This window comes from Schistocerca piceifrons, chromosome 3 (genome assembly GCF_021461385.2).
Source record: "Schistocerca piceifrons isolate TAMUIC-IGC-003096 chromosome 3, iqSchPice1.1, whole genome shotgun sequence".
NCBI lineage: Eukaryota > Metazoa > Arthropoda > Insecta > Orthoptera > Acrididae > Schistocerca > Schistocerca piceifrons.
The window spans coordinates 87,650,692-87,672,975 of NC_060140.1; the positions used below are offsets into that span (position 1 = coordinate 87,650,692).

Sequence of the window (22,284 nt, forward strand, 5' to 3'; positions counted from 1 at the left end):
GTTACAATATACGAGGTCACCAACTGGAAGCAGTTAATGCCATAAATTATCTGGGAGTACGCATTAGGACTGATTTAAAATGGAATGATCATATAAAGTTGATCGTCGGTAAAGCAGATGCCAGACTGAGATTCATTGGAAGAATCCTAAGGAAACGCAATGTTAAAACAAAGGAAATAGGTTACAGTACACTTGTTCGCCCGCTGCTTGAATACTGCTCAGCAGTGAGGGATCAGTACCATATAGGGTTGATAGAAGAGATAGAGAAGATCCAACGGAGAGCAGCGCGCTTCGTTACAGGATCATTTAGTAATCGCGAAAGCGTTACGGAGATGATAGATAAACGCCAGTGGAAGACTCTGCAGGAGAGACGCTCAGTAGCTTGGTACGGGCTTTTGTTGAAGTTTCGAGAACATACCTTCACCGAGGAGTCAAGCAGTATATTGCTCCCTCCTACGTATATCTCGCGAAGAGACCATGAGGATAAAATCAGAGAGATTAGAGCCCACACAGAGGCATACAGACAATCCTTCTTTCCACGAACAATACGAGACTGGTATAGAAGGGAGAACCGATAGAGGTACTCAAGGTACCCTCCGCCACACACTGTCAGGTGGCTTGCGGAGTATGGATGTAGATGTAGATGTATTTAGTTGCCGATCGCTTATGGAAAGTCAGTGTGTGTCGACTTGTGATTTCTCCTTGTTGTTCCACAGTGATTGGCTTTAGGATTGTCGGAGTCCTTGGTCCAAGTGTTGACGTGGAACTGTGTGAAGCTTCTGTGATTTGCACTGAGAAGTTATGAATGCTGTCTGCGTAGTGGAGTAGGCAGTCGGTCCGTTGGGACGGAGGAGCGAGTGTGTGTTTCTTCGCCGTGTGGATGCTGTCCGGCACGGCGTGTAGTTCGACAGCCTTTGGTGTTGTTCATATATTTAAGTGGTTATTGTCCCTTGGCTGTGCTTAAACGCCAATTTTGAAGACGTTGTGCTGCTTTTATCTTCGTCCTCGCTGATATTTTCCGTTGTCGTGCCGTTGGTCGGGCGGAAAGGGGTTTGATTAGGTTGTTGGTCTCCTTCAGCCGTCTCTGCGTCGGTTTGCCGTCCGATTATTTAATCTGGCTTTTGGCTGCCTGTCTCAGCTAAACTTAGGGGAGTTATCTCCTCAGGCTGACCCTTGGAGCACTTCTGAGCACCGCTGTTCTGTCGTTGTTAGAGTGTGATTTTCTTCTAGTCCCAAGTACTGTGCGAGGCCTTCAGCCGTCTATTAAATAGTTTGTTTTTATGTTAAGATTAGGTTTTCAGGTGTCTTAAATTAAAACTTTGAAGATTCTCGCTTAAACTATTTTTTTAAAAAATAGGGAGATTTTGCCCATTGGAAATCCTTATTATTATCCAGGCCTTAAGCCTTGAGTTGTTTTATGTTCAGTATGTGGCCTTCAGCCGAGTTGTTATGTAAACTTTTGTAACTAAGCCTTCAGCTGTGTGTATTCCTCAGGGAAATTTTAATAACTTGTGTTCGGGCCTTCAGCTGATTGTTTTTGAATGCTTTTAAGCGCATGTGTGATTAAGGGTTTTAGGAAAATAAAGTTTCTATGCTTTGTGCAACTCACAGTAACTGATTTAGGCCCCTTTACACAACTATAACCTGATCCGCTTTGTCCTCCGAAACCAGATGTCCCAATGTTCCCTAGCGGCGACGTTGTGTTCAAAGACGGCAGGGTCCGTGTTTACACTGTTCAAATCGTGCAGGACTGAGTTTGTGAGTACGAGGATTAATTGCACATCTGTGCTGGCCACACGGTAAGCAGAACTCCATATTATTGAGCCCTTTTGGTCAAGTGTAGAGTGCGTGATCGTCATCCACCTCCATTATCGTTACGGGAAGTTGGCACTATTTTTCAAGGGGAATGGTATAAGATTCCCTTGAAAACCTTATAGGACCAGTACTTATCCTTTCTGAGACGACTGGAAGCGGTTTTGAAAACCAATGGGTTTCCTACAGCGAATTAGGTAGGGCACGTGTACCGTGTTTTTGGTGTTTCTGTACTTTTTCCCACCCCCTTTACTTTTATTCCAGATTTTCTTTTATAGTTAATAACGCATTTGCAAGGCTGTGACAGAAAATGTGACAACAGTCGTTGTCCTGTTGTTGTTATGTTTGCTTACAGTGTGCTTTCGTATTCCTTGGGTGCACTGCGGCTTGTAAAATGCTCAAATGTGTGTGAAATCTTATGGGACTTAACTGCTAAGGTCATCAGTCCCTAAGCTTACACACTACTTAAACTAAATTATCCTAAGGACAAACACACACACACCCATGCCCGAGGGAGTACTCGAACCTCCGCCGGGATCAGCCGCACAGTCCAGGACTGCAGCGCCCTAGACCGCTCGGCTAATCCCGCACGGCTGCGGCTTCTAGATCAGTTATTTGTGTCAGTCCAAAAAGTTGGTCGTCAGTGGACCATGGGATTTACCCATGCAGGAAGAGCCGACGTGCTTGTGGTGTATGGAGAGTGTACGAAGAACGCAGTTCGTTCTTGTACGGTGTACGCTGCAAGATGTCCCAATATAAATGAACCATCTCAGCAGTTATTTATCGACCTCTTCAAGAAATTACGCGAAAGTAGTAGTGTAGCACTTAGACAACCTAACAGGAGGAACAAGTGACGACAGAAGAGGGGGAAATTAACGTTCTTGCTGCTGTTACTGTTGATCCGCACGTTAGCTCCCGTGCAATCGCACGAGGAAGTGGCATGAGTCAGGCAGCTGTCGACGCATTCTCCATAGACATAGGTTCCATTTCTGTCGTTATTGCATCTATCTCCATCAAGAGCTGCATGGATTATGACAATCCTGTACTTGGGCATTACTACAGGATACTTCAGATGTATCAATGTATCTCATTTAGTCATGGAGCCACATTTACCAATCATAGCCAGGTATGCCGCCGAAACATGCACTACTGGTCTGTTGACAACGCCCGTTTCCGTCGTCAGGTGGAACATCAGAGCCATGGAGTGGTGAACAATCAACTCATAGACCCGTTTTTCATAGACGGAACACCGAACGTGCACAAGTATTGCAGCCTCCTAACAGATCATCTTCCACAGATGCTAGAAGACGTTCCTCTGCAGTCTAGGAGGAACCTGTGATACCAACGTGATGGCTGTCCAACTCACAGTGCCACAAGGACCATAGCATTTCTTCACAAATTGTTTCCAAAACGATGGATTGGATGCAGAGGACCTATAACTTGGCTGGCCAGTTCACCGGATTTGACGCCTGTAGACTTTTCTCTGTGGTGAAAGCTAAAAGACTCTGTCTAAAAGAACATACCAATTACATCCGATGATATGCAACGACGAGTTACTGCAACCTGCTGGGACGTGTCCGGTAAAATGCTAGCACGTGTGCAGTCTAGGAGGAACCTGTGGTACCAACATGATGGCTGTCCAACAAACAGTGCCACAGGTACCATAGCATGTCTTCACAAATTGCTTCCAAAACGATGGATTAGATGCAGAGTACCTGTAACTTGGCCGGCCCGTCCACCGCGTTTGACACCTGTAGACTTTTCTCTGTGGTGAAAGCTAAAAGACTGTCTAAAAGAACATACCAACTACATCCAATGATATGAAACGACAAGTTACTGCAACCTGCTGGGATGCATCCGCTAAAATGCTAGCACGTGTGCAGACTGGAAGCATGTATTACCGCTGGCGGTGGTCATTTTGAACACAACATATGATGGTCAATTGTCTTGTTACTGGTCAGAATCAACACAACCAGCGTATGCACTTTTGTTGTTCTTTGCAAGGATGAGCCAGATAGTAGCCCGATAGTAGGGGATTTATTTTACTTTTTATTCAATTTCAAAAGTCACTTTCTTCTCAAGCCGTAGCCAGCAGCGTCGGATGCCTGTAATTTTTCCATCCCACCGTCTGGCAACAGCAAGTCAGCAAGCATCTCGATCACGCGCTTCCCCCGTGTGCTGACAAAGTAACGCCGTCTATGCGACGCTGACCAGGCCACGCTCTGGAAATTTCCATGCTGCCCCCACGGGTTCCTCGACTTCTGACCAATCAGGGCGGAGGAAGCCGCGTGGCCGTGTTGGATGTACCCAGCCGCCCGCCACTGGGGCTTTGTCTCTCAATTGCGCGCCCTGTAGCAGTCAACATCTCCTGCCCTTCCCGGTGCTGCGTCGCCACGGACTTTGTCTATCCAGACACCGCTTTTCCTTAACTATGCCAACTATGGTTCGCCCCTGACTAGGCTCTGGCTCACTCTCACCTCCCTAGGCCTGACTATGGGACCCTTTAGAAGGCAAAAGTAGCCAATAAAAGCCATAATACTTAAAATCTTCCTAATGGTTCGTTCACGCCCACCGCCTTCCAATCAGGCTGTCTTACATCTTTAATGTGTGGTACCACAGGTACTGTACAAGTGTCGGTGTGGAAACTTTTCAAAGTACGATATCTCGTAAACGACTCGCACTAGAGTCCAGCAACAAACAGACTTTCTAATTTACCTTACTTATAGTTTGTTAATATCAATAGAAGCGAGACAGCGTTGTAGCCTCTCCCCGATGTTATTCAATTTGTATATTGAGCAAGCAGTAAGGGAAACAAAAGAAAAATTACGAGTAGGTATTAAAATCCATGGAGAAGAAATAAAAACTTTGAGGTTCACCGATGACATTGTAATCCTGTCAGAGACAGCAAAGGACTTGGAAGAGCAGTTGAACGGAATGGGTAGTGTCTTGAAAGGAGGATATAAGATGAACTTCAACAAAAGAAAAACGAGGATAATTGAATGTAGTCGAATTAAATCGGGTGATGCTGAGGGAATTAGATTACGAAATGAGACACTTAAAGTAGTAAAGGAGTTTTGCTATTTGGGGAGCAAAATAACTGATGATGGTCGGAGTAGAGAGGATATAAAATGTAGACTGGCAGTGGCAAGAAAGCGTTTCTAAAGAAGAGAAATTTGTTAACATCGAGTATAGATTTAAGATAGATTTAAGTGTCAGGAAGTCGTTTTTGATAGTATTTGTATGGAGTTTAGCCTTGTATGGAAGTGAAACGTGGACAATAAATAGTTTGGACAAGAAGAGAATAGAAGCTTTTGAAATCTGGTGCTACAGAAGAATGCTGAAGATTAGATGGGTAGATCACATAACTAATTAGGAGGTATTGAATAGGATTGCGGAGAAGAGAAGTTTGTGGACAACTTGGCTAGAAGAAGGGATCGGTTGGTAGGACATGTTATGAGGCATCAAGGGATCACCAATTTAGTATTGGAGGGCAGCGTGGAGGGTAAAAATCGTAGAGGTAGACCAAAAGATGAATACACTAAACAGATTCAGAAGGATGTAGGTTGCAGTACGTATTGGGAGATGAAGAAGCTTGCACAGGACAGAGTAGCATGGAGAGCTGCATCAAATCAGTCTCAAGACTGAAGACCACAGCAACAACAACAATGTCAATAGGCAGAATACTGTTTTAAAAAGTGCATGGTTGTACAAAAAATACACTTTCTGAGTGTTGTTACAATCCGTTTATTGACATAAGAGCCCCTGACTAACAATCCATTCTGTGAAAAACACACATTAATAGCACTTTTAATTTCCGTAACATTTGTGGGGCAAGTTTTAAGTGATCCACCCTGTACATGGTAAACTACTAATCACAATTTCAAAAAAGTTTTATTTCGTTTAGCAAAGGAAGTAATGGAGTATTTGTTAGTGTGTCAAAGTTCTTCCAGTGCTTTGTAGCCAGACAGTAACTACTAAAGGTTATGGTGGGTTGGTAAAGTGTGTAGAATCATAGTGAAACTTACTGATGTTTGTGACGCCTTCCCATTGGACGACGGAGAGCGCTTCGTTGGCGTACATGAGCCAGGACAGGTACTGCATCCACTCGACCGCCACGGGCAGCGTGCTGCGGGCAGAGAACACCACAGCACAGCGGGCGTCAGTCACATACAGGTGCACGTCTGTCTTCTAGAAGAGACTTCCTACATTCTACGAGGGGCGTTCAGAAAGTAAGCTCCGATCGGTCGCGAAATGGAAACGACTATGAAAATCCGATAAAGCTTTGCACAGATGTGTTGGGTAGTGTCTCTAGTATAACCCCAGTTAGCATCACGTCGCTCTTCTCATTTCTGAGCTCGCAGTGAGTGCGTAAAGATATCTAGAAAATAGTGTCTGCCGCAAGTACGAGGGCCTGGTGAGAAATTTCGCCTGAAGCTATGCAGCTAACATTACGTAACTGTCGTGCTGTTTCGTCTTCACGACAATTCTCAGCCGCATTCTGCAGGGGCAATGAAGATGCTCCTGCATCGTTTTCAAATGGAAATGTTAGATTACCCACAATACAGTCCGCAATTGTCTCCCCCTGAGTTTCATCTCTGGTCACATGAACCGCTGTCTTTGAAGACAACATTTTGACACAGACAACGAGGTGTAGGCCAGCGTGGAGAATTGGCGGAAAGTACTGGCGGCTGCCTTCTATGAAGAGGCTATTGAAAAGTTGGTACAACGCTATGACAAAAGTCTAAGTCAGAACGGCGACTACGTAGAGAAGTAGCTGAAAGGTGTAGCTAATTGTTACAAGTAAAACATTTCTGATGTTCACTGTGGTTTCAATTTGGCAATGAATCGGAGCTTACTTTCTGAGCAGGCCTCGTATATATGAAGATGGTATCTATTGTTTCGGACATGTCCGAAAGAGCAGATACTATCTGTGACCATGTAGCTCGTTAGAATGAAATTACAATGAAATGAATACCCTTAGCTGCATACAGGCGTTGGTGTAAGTCAACGGGGACAGTTGAAAATGTGTGCTCCGACTGGGACTTATATAGCTAAGGCTCACCGGCCATTGGACCATGTTTTTCTCTGCGGATGCACAAACAGAAACAGAGCCCGAACTCTTACAGGAATCGGCAGTGAAGCCGTGAGGAATGAGTATGATGGGCAGGGGCACTAGAAATATAGTGCGGGACAATAAGTTGCGAATGTGGGTCTCACGGGAGGCGTGCCACAGATAAGTCCCTGCAGTCCCACTGTCCACGGTGTTCTCGGTGGCTCAGAAGGGTAGAACATCTGTCATATAAGCAGGAGATCACAGGTTCGAGTCCCGGTCGACGCACACATTTTCAACTGTCCCCGTCGACTTATATCAACGCCTGTATGCAGCTAAGGGTGTTCATTTCTTTGTAATTTCATTCCTACATTCTGTCACAGAAGAAGTACCGTGTACTTTCACTATAGTGTATTCGTTTTCCTAACTTTCCATTTAGCTTTCTTATCTGCTATTGCTGTTGTTGTCACACGAAGAACATCTACAACTAGCAACTTCACGATTATTGTTACTAGTCTACAGTTGTAGTTAATTCACTGTTACTGCCACCACCGCCTCGAACATCCTACTTTAACAACTTCTGCTAATACTTCTACTGTTAATTCTTTTACCATACTTCGATTGCAGCTATTATACCTAATTACTGATTGTATTGTTTTTTATATTGATTTGATCTTTGGCCCTAAATGTACAGCTCAGTAGTGTACTGTCTTGCGTCTCTAAACTTGTTTGCTGTAAGAACCTTCCAAATAGTTACTGGAGCAGATTCGCGTTGGGGACACCGGTGACTCATTTCCATTCAGATGTATGTTTGCCGTGCTGTCCCTAAATTGCATTTTTGAAAGGACAGGGGTGATTTCCTTCTCCATCCTATCCCAGACCGAGCTTGCGCTTCATCTCTAACGACCTCGACGTCGACAATACGATAAACTAATTCTTCTTTCCATCTTTCGTTTTTTCTACGCACTAATCCGAGCAAGGCGCGCATTCTTCGCTGTTTTGTGAGTGTGCTCAATTACTTTGTGGCCTTGTTGCCCCTAGGTAACACAGCGACGCATCAGCACGCATCGCTTCACTTTACACTGAGTACCAATGATTCCTCTGTTAACTGTCGAGGCCGTGTTACTTCCCCATTCCCTTACTGGGACAAATGATCGATGAATTATAACGGTTCTTTCTCGTTTAATGATCGTGGCTAATAAAGTCTGCTCTGGTCCCCGTCGACTAAAGCTTCGGCTTAGAAACTTAGAGTATCAAAACTTTCTTTCGCTCTAATTGAGTCGTGAAAGTTCCTGCTTGATACATGTTATTTCACAGTAATTGCAGTCTTCAGTTGAGGCATATTTCTTTAGTATCTGATCTGGTCCCCTATGTGAGACAGGTTGAAGGCGACAGGTAGGTGTATGCAAATAATCTTCGCCATCATGTGCAAACAAAAGCTGTTTTTCAACATGTTGTTACACACTGCTAAGATGATTCCTGCTGACGACCATCTACTGGGGAACTTCAGTATTTGAGGTTCGCGTTCAGAAAAAATGGCAATATCAGGATAGATACTGAAGCCGTTTTTGCTTACTACCGAGGCGTGGTTCTCCATGCCATAACCGGCAGCTTACCTCTCGATCTGTGCGGCGAAGACCAGGAAAGCAGGACGCATTTCCAGACATATGGATTGAGACCGGTATTCCGAATCGAAGATACGCGATACGTTATGACTAGTTAAAGACGACGTACGTCTCAGATACTCTGAGAGAAATAGAAGTAAGCTGTAGGGAAATACGAATTATATATAATATGTACTAGTTCCAAGAGCCAATAATAATAGAAGACCAAGAACGAAGTACTCGAATTAAAAAGTGTGCGAGACAATGATGTAGTCCCCGTACGGTTCAGTTTATACAGCGAAGAAGCAATGATGAAAAAGATTCAGTGTAAAGCGATATCAACGTTAACATTCACTGATAACATTCATATCCTCAGTGAACGTCAAGAGGAATTACACGATCTCTTGAATGGAATCAACAGTCCATTGAGTACAAAATATGTACTGAGAGTAAACCGGAAAAAGACAAAGGTAACGAGAAGTGGCAGAAATGAGAATGGCGAGAAAAGTAGTGTCAAAATAGGTGGTAACGGAGTAGACCAAATTTAGGGATTCTTTACCTGGGAAGCAAAATAACCATAACCGTACCAAAACGGATGAAACAAGGAGGACATAAAAAGCAGACTAGCACAGATAAAGAGGGCATTTGCGCTCAAGAGAAGTCTACTGGGATCAATCATAGGCCTTAATTTGAGGAAGAAACTTCTGAGTATAAATGTTTGGAGGACAGCATTGTGATGCAGTGAATCATGGATGTGGGGAAACCGGAACAGAAGCGAATCGAAGCGTTTGAGATGTGATGCTACAGAAGAATTTGGAAAATTAGGTGGACTCATAACGTCAGGAATGTGAAGGTTCCCCGCAGAACCGGCGAAGATAGGAATGTTTGGGGAACACTGACAAGAAGATGGTGTAGAATGATAGGATCATGGAATAACGTCCATGGTAGAGTAAAATTTAGAAGGAAAAAACTGAAAAGGAGGAGAGTGACTGGGATACATCCAACAAATAACTCATGACGTAGGATGGAAGTGCCACTCTGGGATGAAGAGGTTGGCACAGGAGAGGAAATCATGGCGGGGCACATCCAACCAATCAGAAGACTGCTGACTCCAAAAACCGAAAATGGAAAGAAAAGTCTTCGAGCCTCCTACGAAAGCGACAGCATCTATGTAGGGCGAACAGTCCACATTGTTGCGCTGGGCACACCGAACACGTAAAGTGAAACGTGCCGAATAAATCGAACGAGGTTGAACGTTGCCTCAAGCACGAGCTTGAAATACAATTGGAAAGAAGAATTTTTCGTCCATGGGGCATCATATTGGGATTCTGTTATAAAAAAGAGGAGATTAGATAAAATCTTAATAAGTTTCATCGAGCTCGGGGGTACACTCAGATGCTTGACGGTTATTTGGCATGTAAGTGGATCACTTGGACGATCCCGCAGGTCGGTAAGTTTACCCCTGAGGACGATGACGGAATCAGCTGTAGAAAGATTGAGAATTTTATTCGAATTATGCAGCTTTTTTACCGAATTTTTTGATTCATATCCAGACAATTTCTTTCGTTAAGTTTAAAGCGGTGCTGGCATATCGCATCTCGTTTCTCGCCAGGAACCGTTGTCCTGCAGCTGTACACGTAGCTAGTCGAGAGGATTAATTGTCATATGCGATGCGAAAACGTTGGTCTCTGCATCTTTCTATGACAGTTACAGTGATTCATTCATGTCAAAAATGTGATTATTGACAAGTAGAACGAAAAACAGCCATGGATGCATACTTTGAATGAAGGCTGTCCACGACGCCTCTACTTTTAGCAGTTCTAACAACAGCTCAAAAATGATCCAGAGCGCATTTTCAGATAGTTAAGAATGTTCCAACAATTTCTGCAATTTATTTCAAATATTATTGAATCAGAATAGTTAAACACACACATATTTAACCCAACAATGCTAACCTAACCTCTGTGGGGAACAATTTGTTGGCCTACTCGCTCTGAAGTAGTGTTTTCTTAGCTTTTATCCACATTCACTTCATCTACTACATTTGACATTTATAGATTTTTTTCCCTGGAATTTTATTGTAAAAAAGTAAGCGCTATGTCAGGTGAAACAGTAACTAATTTCCAAACGTTCTTGTACCTAATATTATCCATCACGAAGTGGTTGTGTCTGATCCAAGGTACCTTTACACCCAGAAACGGCTGAAATAACTGCACGTTTAAATTCATCTCTTCTATTTCTCACTCTTTAAATCGTCTCATAAGCGCACAACTGTTGCTATCTGGCTATGGTGGCTTCATAGGAAGGAAATGCGAGGTACAAAGGATACTGCATAAAAAAACACTTGTGTGGCCCATTCTATCATTCTGCTCAAATATATGGGAACCATACCAAATATGACTGGCAGGGGATATTGAACGCATGCATGGATGGGCAACACCAATGGTCACATGTTTCTTTGATGGACGACATAGCGTTACGAAAATGTAGAAGAAACAAGAGCTGGCAGATACGTGAAGATAGTTGGAAACTGTTCCGCGAAAAACTATTACAAAACTCCAAGTTCCAATGAGGAATCAAACTTCCTTCGTACCGTTCTTGCACTTATTGCAATGCCAAGATCAAATTAATTTCTCCCGCGCTCCATACGCGAAGGGAACAAGAGAAACCTTAATATGGGTGTAAGGGGAAGCACTCCTTGCGATACTCCTCACAGTGGTTTAAAGAGTACGGATGTAGATGTGTGGTTTACGAGAAACCGCATAAATGAGGAGCAATAGCCGGCCGCGGTGGTCTCGCGGTTCTAGGCGCGCAGTCCGGAATCGTGCGACTGCTACGGTCGCAGGTTTGAATCCTGCCTCGGGCATGGATGTGTGTGATGTCCTTAGGTTAGTTAGGTTTAAGTAGTTCTAAGTCCTAGAGGACTGATGACCACAGCAGTTGAGTCCCATAGTGCTCAGAGCCATTTGAACCATTTTTTGAGGAGCAATTCTATTAACAATGGCGGCACTAGAGTGATTTTGACACAGCCAGTCACAAGTTAATGAAGGTGGCGTGTAAGAAATGTCAGATCGACATGACGTGTTCCACACACTTGGTTACGGAAATGATTGGCATTGCTGTACACCCGCACCATTTAAGTGAGAGTAATGCCATCTACGTGTTGCGTTCTATAAGTAACACAAAGAAATTTTATCGACAAATTTCGGTTGAAAAAAATGTAGAATTTGTTATGGTAGTCGAATATATCTGCCTGGCATTGTACAAAAGCACGGTGAGCCGTTGGGATATGCGTCTATCAACATCACAACAAGATCATGCAAACCTGTCCGATCTTGCTCGTGCCTGCCGGCTGTGAGACGGTGAAGAAAGAACTTCAGTGCGTTCACCGCCAGAAAAATTCAAACGGGTTTCGCCTTCTCCATGACAAAGCAAGGCCTCTCACAATTCTGCGCAAGTGGAAGGAGCTCACAAAACTTGATTTGACTGTTCTTCCTCATCCACCCTATAGTCTGGATCTCTCACCTTTCGATTTCCATCTGTCTGGTCCAACAAAGGATGCACTCCGTGGGAAGCAGTGTGTCGGTGATGGGGAGGTTTTTGATGGAGCAAGACGTTGGCTCCGACGTCGATCAGTGGGGTGGTACGCTGCCAGTAAGGTGGCGTTAGGCCATCGCACTGAACGGAGATTATGTTGGGAAACAGGGTTTGATATCCAAAACAATGGGGAATGATATGGTGTTTTGGAATCGTGAATGAAACCAACCTGCATTCATAAAAAAAATGTGCTACATTAGTTACGGAACGCCGCTCAAACATTATTTAAACAATAAAAAGTTCCGAAGCTAATTTCTCATTCAGATATTGCACTTCAGTTTTGGTTGTTCGTGAGAAAATAAATTTACGCTTCGTGTAAACAGCACGAACGCCTGCCAGCACTTGTCGGAATCCGACAGCGGCACAGTTGTAAGACTGGGACTGCATTTTATCACTCTGCACTACTGTTGTCGGAATTTTTTGGCATCCCACGACATTGATTCAAATATGGAATCAATGGGTTGCTGGGGGCAACAATCAACACCATGAAAGGTATCAGTCAGCCCACACGTCTAGCGCTCGAGAGGACAGACATATTAATCCCATGTTTCAAGTTTCTTGAGCTAGGAAATGAGATAGTTTGCTGCAAAATAAGTGTTACATGGACAATAGGAATACGTCAAGAGAAGGACAGACTATCTGCTAGGTGACCATTGCGGCTGCGGCAGCTGAGAGCTGCGCGTCGACAGAGGTGCGCCACCGGCAGCAGTGGACACAGAAGTGACACCACGTCGTCTTGTAAGAGGAGCCCTCGTTGTGCCTAGGATATCTGTACGTGTAGACGCCAAGGAAGGCGTACGTTTGTAGACTGCATTCGTGTCATACGCTCCTAGCACATTGCGTGACTGTAAGGGGTGCCTCTGAGTACAAAACGCGATCACCTCTGGTCGCATAGCAGATAATTTGTACAGCACGGTTTACATTTGTAAAATCTTAACATATTCAACACTGTTTTCACTCGTCTTCACTGCGTAGGTGAACTGGAGATTTTCTAGTAAATTTACGGAATAATTGCACAATAGACAAGCAACTTAGAGACACATACCATTTTACACCCTACAGTTTAAAGATTAGGAAATCTACTTGCTGATATATATGTTTGCATCACTACTAGTGTGTTAGCTTTGCCAAAAACAGGAGAAACCTTCCCCTCCGGAAAAAGTTTTACATTTGGCTACAAGGATTTCAAGTAGAAATAAAAACAAAAAATAGCTTCACAAGTGCATATTTATGACAAAAATTGATTACATATAATTTATACACAATTACTTCCAAATGGTAGTCTTGAAAACAATGTGGTACAGCATGTCCAACACTGCAGACTTTCTACCACCATCTGTTTTCTTTCCTTACCAGCTTTCCAGTCTCTTTCTTTGCTTTGTGAGTGCACATTTTACAGTAGCGTGTGGCGTTTACTTTCTTGACTGTGGGTGGTATCTTTTTGGGAAAATACCGACCAAAATTTCTATCTCGGCTAGTTGTTGGTGTTGGTTGCAATGATCGAATACTTCCTTCTGCATCTGCAAGGTTGATGAAAACTGTTTTTTACAAATTCCTCTAGAGATATCTCTTGCTTAGTGACACCCTTGTACAAAATAAAACCATTCCCCGTAGATATTAGAAAACCGTGAAAGAATTTTTTTTCCATCACTTCGTTGTTATTCTTGCAAAGGGGTAGCAGCTGTAAAGCTGACTGAGACAGTTTTGTCCATGTTAAATTATGATAAGTTTGGCTTTATTGTTCTTGTAATACCTCCCTTTCAACATAAAGAAACCACATTGGCGATTGCCTGATGTTTCGTGTGGAGGTAATATAAATCAGATTCATACTACCATTCGAGCGCTGGAATGAGGCCCTTTCTGATCATCACAGTTCCGACAGCTGATGTCCGATGGTCCTAAGACTCCGACGCTGCTAGTAGACAAAATACGAACAAGTACGGCTATTCTACAGCCGGCAGTCGTGTAGCGTGCGGGAAAGCACATTTCAGCAAATGGAAAAGCTGCGCCAGTATGGGATACCGGCATTGCTCACGCGGCCGATCGTTGCGCGCCTGTGCGGCGTACGAACGTAGTATTGAAAGTGCTACGGCCGATAGCACTGTCCTGTCTTTGAGGTCGCCCTGACGTTATCTTTCAACAAAGAAAGCAAGACGGTATCGTGCCAATGCTGTCCTCACCTATCTAGACACAGAGAACATTCGACAGTTACCTTGGACAGCATGATCCTTCGATCTCTCACTCTATGAAAACAGCTAGTCACTTGGTATCGAGAGAGCGGCAAGCGCTCACACGACAGTGGCTACTGAACTTTGGCCCTGAGCTGATGCAGCATGGTTTGAGATACCCGTACGTCCCATGCAACTTCACTTCTAATCAATTATTCAAAATGACAGTCACAATCGCATTATTTATTTTGCCGCCAACCGGTTCCAACCCGCGATGGGGTCATCTTCAGGGCAATTTACACCACTTGGTCGCTCGCTGGAGTCGTCACCCTATTGCTGCAGCCATGGGCCACGGTGTCTCTACGCGGTACAGGAGGGTCAGCAGGGTTGCCTGCAGAGCAGGAGATTGTGACAAGACTACGCCCAGAGTTCTGGTCCGATGCACAGAGTGCGCCGAGTTTTCCAGTGTCTGTTACATGAATTTCTTGAAGCTGTTAATTAACCTGATTACGGCTTTCATAAAAAGTAATTACTAGTCGAACGTCTCTAAAGCGGTGATTTTGAGAAGATAGTTAACTACTGTATATTCTTTATATGTACACACAAAATGCATGTTCCGATTGACTGACTCACTCGCTGACTTATCAACGCCCATCTCAAACCGCTAAGTAAAGAAACTTCAAATTTGGAGAGGCTGTTGATCTTATAAGACAGGCGTCGTTTGAGAAGGGATTTTTACAACTTCCTTCCCTAACGAGATGAAATAGGGGATGAGAGGTTTTAGAAAATATGTCACTATTACATCAATTTTGAAGCTAGACCTGTGAAAAGTGATACTTGGTTTCTCAGAAATTAAGAAATACATTTTTGAGAATTTTTGGAAATTAAGCCCCTGTGGGAGTGATATATTAGGTGAAATTTTTTGGCAATAAATTCTTATTAAAGAACTACTAAAGTATTTACAAAACTACATCTGTGAGAATTGCTATTTCACATCTCGGCTACAAATACAAAAATACATGTGTGAGTGTTTTTGGAAATTCAAACCTTAAGTGGGTGAAATAAGAGACGAAAATTTTTATGAAATGTTTCATTATGAACATGTTTTGAATCTTAAACCTATGAAAATTTGCATTTGTTTCCTCAGTTAGAAATAAACAGAAAGAGTGCCACTGTTTTTGGAAATTCACCTCCTAAGGGGGATGAAATACGGCCACACTGGTTCACTGACCCATTATCGCCCAGTCGAAACTGCTAAGGATAGAAACTTGAATTTAGGAGAGGGTGTGGATCTCGTACTGTAGGTACCCGTTAAGAAATGATTGTTCGAAAGTCCACTCCTAAAGGAGTTAAAATGAGGGATAAAAGTCTTTTCGAAGATTATCGCTATTATGGCAGTTTTGACAAACTACGAAAATTGGTGTTTGGTTTCTCAATCAGAAATAAAAAATGGGTTTTCAGCATTTTTGCAAATTCAACTATTAAGGGTGTAAAATACGGGTGAATTTTTTTTTAAATAATTCATTACTGGAGAACTACTAAGGCATATTTAAGGCTACATCTATGAAATTTGTCATTTGACTTCTTAGTTAGAAATGAAAAGAAACTTGTTTCAGTATTTTTGGAAATTCTGTCCGCTAAGAGAGTGAAATAGGGACGAAAAGTCTTATGAAATTATTTCATTACGAAATCATTTTCAAAGCTACATTTACGAAAATTTATATATGGCTTCTCTGTTAGAAATCTGAAAATACGTGTTCCACTGTTTTCGGAAATTCGACCCCTTAGGGCGTGAAAAATGGGTGAAATTATTAATAAAATATTTCATTATATTAAAAAATTTTAAAAACTAAATCTATGAAAATCTGTATTTCACTTTTCGGTTAGATGTAAAGAAATATGTGTTAGGTAATGAAAGTTCCTATGAAAATATCACCACAAAAACCCAGAAGGCATGATTAACAAAAATCTTGGACTAGTTCAACCAGAACCGCTTTTTGGTCAAAGGTACATTCCGGAAAGACCATGCTTCTATGGCCTCAATTAGCGTGAAAAGTTTAGAAGGTGTTGCAATTTGTTAACAATATAAAAATTTGATTAAACAAAAACCAAAAAAATCTGTGCAGACCATATAGACTACGCGAGCGAAGCAGCTTGCGCTAAGCTAGTTCACTAATAAAACTTTTAGGCAAAAATGATATATTTCATGCATTCTCAGTACAGCACAAACTGCTTCATGTATTCGTCCTGTTATGCTACATACGCGCATTAGGTTGAATTTCATTATTTGCTGTCCTCCAAGTGTTGCAGTTTTAATGGCCAGCAATCGACAACCATGTGATTTATGCAAGGTCACAGCGTTCTTCTTGTAATCTCGGCCTGTCACATTAGCAGAGTGTAAATGCATTGTTGCGTGGGAGCATGTATACTTTTAAATCTATAGCGTTATATCACACAAAACCCTTTCAATTGTAAGTATATGGAGACTTTTGAAGTGTCACGTAGTTTCTCGTGTAGATGTTACGTGACACAGGATGTACCTAACAACTAAAACAGTACTTAATGCTGATTACTGGTATACGTTGCTCACCGTTGATTTGTTGTAGACACAACCAAAGGTCATCAGAACTTCATCAACTGAATTCCGTGCAAAGTTAAGCTGTGTGCACTGCTGCATCATAATGACAAAGTAAACCGAAATAAAAAAGTAGCTATCAAATAAAAATGTTTTATAGTTATATCGAGATGCTTCTTGTTACCTGAGGTTTACGAAGAGCCCAGACATGATCATGAGCACGTAGTCGAAAGGCACCAGATACGCCATCGCTGTAGACACCGAGTCGAAAGCCGAACCGAAGAAGCAACCTGCAGCAGCACAAAAACAATGCATTACTTTCTCTTCGTGTTAACAAAAAGCTTACATGTAGATCCTCCCATGAAATCCAGCAGATTTGATAAGAGAGCACGTACATCGACAAGATGAGATGTCAGATCGTCGCATTGGTAGGAAACCATCAACCCAGGCGCATTTGAGCAATTGTTTACAAGCTTTCAAGCTGCGATAAGTGCAATCAAAAACGTCAGAACTAATGGTAGTGGACGACGAGTGAATTACAGACACGATTTCGTACACTTCCATAAGGCAATTGCACTGTCCGAGAAGTCCGCGTACCGCCCCCCTCCCCCTTCCCCCCCCTCCCCACCGCACCCAATACACACGCACACACCCAGACACACACACACACACACACACACAAACACAAACGCACACACACATACACCCACCCACCCAAAGACACACACACACACACACACACACACACACACACACACACACACACACACGCACACACACACACACACACACACACACACACACACACACACACACACTCATACACCCATCCACCCACCACCCACACCACACACACACACACACACACACACACACACACACACACACACAAACACAAACACACACATACACACACACACCCACCCACACATACACACACACACACACACACACAAACAGACGCGCACACACACACACACACACACACACACACACACACACACACACACACACACATAAAGACTTCGTACATCTGGGGCAATAAGTAGTTGTTTTACTGGTATCTGTGCTTTGTATGTGAGCTTCGCTGAAAGAACCTCCCTATACAGTGTATCGGTGAAGAGTGTCATTTTCTGATGAAAGTGCGATACATCGTAGGTTACACAGAAACAGATTGGTTTTCTGGTCTGTAGAAAATCTCCACCATGTGTAGGAGATGAAAAGGAGCATACTTGTGTTATGATATGGGCCGGGAGGTTCAAACAGTTCCTTTTTCGAAGACTGTGTGAATGAAATCTCTTACTTAAAGATGTTTCAAATGTGGCTGATATTTCATCAAGAAGCAAGAGAATGACGAATCACGTGTGGCTAGCTCAGGACATAGCTCCAGCACTCTTTGGACGTCTAAGACTTTGAGTCACACGATTTCAGCAGGAGAAGTAGATCAGTCATGAGTTTGGCCGGCAGCAAATGAAGATGTCGTAGCCTGTCTTCGCTGTCAAGGGTAATCTGAGGGTAGTGGAGTATCGGGACAGAACCATCGAAGTTTTGAGGGGTTGGTCATCGAAGGCGATAATGCGCCTGCTTGCGGCTCGTACCTGCTAACATAAGCCCAACTGGGCATAGTTTCTGCCTGTAGAAACTTGCAGCGTGTCGTCACCGGAACACACATCACACACTGGATGATCTCAGTACGGCATTTGTGAATGAGTGGGACACGACTGAGTAATGGGGTGTGAACAGCGTTCATAGAAGCATTCGACTATATTGCAACGCATGAGATCGAGAAACTAACGTCTACATTTACAGAGATACTCTGCAAATCACATCTAAGTGCCTGGCAGAGGGTTCATCGAACCACCTTCATAATTGTCTATTATTCCAATCTCGAATAGCGCGCGTGAATTAATGAACACCTGCATCTTTCCGTACGAGTTCTGATTTCCCTTATTTTATCTTGGTGATCGTTTCTCCCTATGTAGGTCGGTGTCAACAAAATATTTTCGCATTGGGAGGAGAAAGTTGGTGATTGGAATTTGGTGAGAAGATTCCGTCGCAACGAAAAACGCCTTTCTTTTAATGATGTCCAGCCCAAATCCTGGATCATTTCTGTGACAGCCTCTCCCATATTTCGCGATAATAAAAAACGTGCTGCGTTCCTTTGAACTTTTCCCGTGTACTCCGTCAGTCCTATCTGGTAAGGATCCCACACCGCGCAGCAGTGATCTAAAAGAGGAAGGACAAGCGTAGTGTAGGCAGTTTCCTTAGTAGGACTGTTACATTTTCTAGGTGTCCTGCCAATAAAACGCAGTCTTTGGTTAGCCTTCCCCACAACATTTTCTATGTGTTCCTTCCAATTTAAGTTGTTCGTTATTGTAATACCTAGGTATTTAGTTGAATTTATGGCTTTTTGATTAGACTGATTTATCGTGTAACCGAGGTTTAACGAGTTCCTTTTAGCACTCAAGTGGATGACCTCACACTTTTCAATATTTAGGGTCAACTGCCACATTTCGCACCATTCAGATATCTTTTCTAAATCGTTTTACAGTTTGTTTTGGTCCTATGGCGATTTTAATAGTCGATAAACGACAGCGTCATCTGCAAAGAACCGAAGACAGCTGCTCAGATTGCCTTAAAGTCGTTTATATAGATAAGTAACAGCAAAGGGCCTATAAAACTACCATGGGGAACGCAAGAAATCACTTCTTTTTCACTCGATGACTTCCCGTCAGTTACTACGAACTGTGACGTCTCTGACAGGAAATCACAAATCCTGTCACATAACTGAGACGATATTCCATAAGCGCGCAATTTCACTACGAGCCGCTTGTGTAGTACAGTGTCAAAAGCCTTCCGGAAATCTAGGAATACGGAATCAATCTGAAATCCCTTGTCAATAGCACTCAACACTTAGTGTGAATAAAGAGATAGTTGTGTTTCACAGGAACGATATTTTCTAAACCGATTTTGACTGTGTGTCAATAGACCGTTTTCTTCGAGGTAATTCATAATTTTCGAACACAATATATGTTCTAAAATCCTGCTGCATATCGACGTTAACGATATGGGCGTATAATTTAGTGGATTACTCCTACTACCTATCTTGAATATTGGTGTGACCTGTGCACCTTTCCAGTGTTTGGGTACGGATCTCTCGTCGTGCGAACGGTTGTACATGATTGTTAAGTAGTGAATGTTACCGAGTAGCAGGTTTCGATCTTCCAGATATTAAAATACGTGCCATTTCGAACTGAGTATCTTATCTTTGTTGTGAGATCGGCATGGGAGGGAGACACAGCCATCTGTTTATTTATTATAGACTGGAATGGTCTTGATCTCATTATAACGTAATTAAAACCATTGTTCTGGCGGTGTTTTGTTTCTGTTTCAAATTTCAAAATAAAGTTATTACATACAATTTCGTAAACCTTATTCTCTCACTTGCTTCACTCTTTTGGTCTACGACCACATACATTCGATAATGTTCAGGCGGTGCAGAACTTCTTTAACTATTCGCTTTATAACTTCCCAACGCCCTTTTCTTGGTGTAACACAATATTTTATTAAGTACCAGGCGCTTTTCGGCTATTACCGTAAAGGCGTCTTCAGTGGATTGATTCTGGAAAATATAGAGTTGTATTTATTTATGAATTCATACAGTGACACTGGAATTCTCACCAGATGAGCAATGAAATCTTTCACAGCAGTTAGCTTGCGAATACTTTAGTGTGCGCACTACAAGCCAAATGATCTCGAAGTGAATAAGTGCCGAATTCTCATAAGTGTAGTGGAAATTCGCTCTCTGACATATGAACAGATAGGCGGAAACACAGGTTTGGCAAGACAGACACTTTATTCGTGCAACATTTATGGTGTGTTGTGTTTCGACTCTAAATCGAGTACTTAGGCAGCTCTCTCTTGCGTGCCACAGAAAGAGATGAGTAAAGAAAAGGAAATCCGACCGCATGGCCACAACTCCACTGCACGCAAGCGTTCCCTCTATCATCGCAGGTTGCGCGGGGCAGCCTACTCGCCAGGCGGAGCGACACCGCTAGAAGCGCGAGTGGCGGACGACAGAGGTCGCCAGCACAACGGGAACTGCTGTACATCACCAGTCACGTGGAACAAATAGTGTGCAGTTTGATATCACTGCGCAGACCACGATATAAGACACTTTCCATGCCTTAACGGGTAGTTCCGGTTGAATAGAGCTCGTACATCGCAGCTGACCTATCAGCAAGCATCGACCAGTCTGCTGAAGGAATCGTCACGCACTCCGACAGCGAGACCGACAGCAAATCAGCAGATCAGCGGCAACGTAAGACATCACCACAGAACAGTGTCTATGCCACGAAGGATATGCTCACATTCACAGATATACACTGCTGGCCATTAACATTGCTACACCAAGAAAAAATGCAGATGATAAACGGGTATTCATTGGACAAATATATTATACTAGAACTGACATGTGAGTACATTTTCACACAATTTGGGTGCATAGATCCTGAGAAATCAGTACCCAGAACAACGACCTTGATACGGCTGGGCATTGAGTCAAACAGATCTTGGATGGCGTGTACAGGTACAGCTGCCCATTCAGCTTCAACACGATACCACACTTCATCAAGAGTAGTGACTGCCGTATTGCGACGAGCAAGTTGCTCGGGCACCATTGACCAGACGTTTTCAATTGGTGAGAGATCTGGAGAATGTACTGGCCAGGGCAGTAGTCGAACATTTTCTGTATCCAGAAAGGCCTGTACAGGACCTGCAACATGCGGTCGTGCATTATCCTGCTGAAATGTAGGGTTTCGCAGGGATCGAATGAAGGGTAGAGCCACGGGTCGTAACGCATCTGAAATGTAACGTCCACCGTTCAAAGTGCCGTCAATGCGAACAAAAGGTGACCAAAACGTGTAACCCATGTCACCCAACACCATGACGCCGGGTGATACGCCAGTATGCCGATGACGAATACATGCTTCCAATGTGCGTTCACCGCGATGTCGGCAAACACGGATGTGACGATCATGATGCTGTAAACAGAACCTGGTTTCATCCGAAAACATGACGTTTTGCCATTTGTACACCCAGGTTCGTCGTTGAGTGCAGCATCGCAGGCGTTCCTGTCTGTGATGGAGCGTCAAAGGTAACCGCAGCCATGGTCTCCGAGCTGATGGTCTATGCTGCTGCAAACGTCGTTGAACTGTTCGTGCAGATGGTTGTTGTCTTGCAAAAGTCCGCATATGTTGACTCAAAGATCGAGACGTGGCTGCACGATCCGTTACAGCCATGCGGATAAGATGGCTGTCATCTCGATTGCTAGTGATACGAGGCGTTAGGATCAAGCACGGCGTATTACCCTCCTGAACCCACAGATTCCATATTCTGCTAATAGTCATTGGATCTCGACCAACGCGAGCAGCAATGTCGCGATACGATAAACCGCAATCGCGATAGGCTACAATACGG

At 43.3% G+C, this 22,284-nt stretch overlaps 1 protein-coding gene across 2 annotated transcripts in view; it reads right to left on the reverse strand.

Moving 5' to 3' along the window:
- Window positions 1-22,284, reverse strand: part of LOC124789591 (protein scarlet-like) — a 189,938-nt gene that overhangs the window by 13,369 nt on the left and 154,285 nt on the right. For both annotated transcript variants that reach the window (XR_007016140.1, XM_047257002.1), the window contains exons 12-13: window positions 16,991-17,096; window positions 5,838-5,938 (exon numbers count right to left, since the gene is read on the reverse strand). Coding sequence is in view for 1 of the 2 variants with exons in the window: in XM_047257002.1 (XP_047112958.1) it covers window positions 5,838-5,938; window positions 16,991-17,096 (207 nt within the window). In the remaining variant the exon portion in view is untranslated. The remainder of the gene's footprint in view (window positions 1-5,837; window positions 5,939-16,990; window positions 17,097-22,284) is intronic.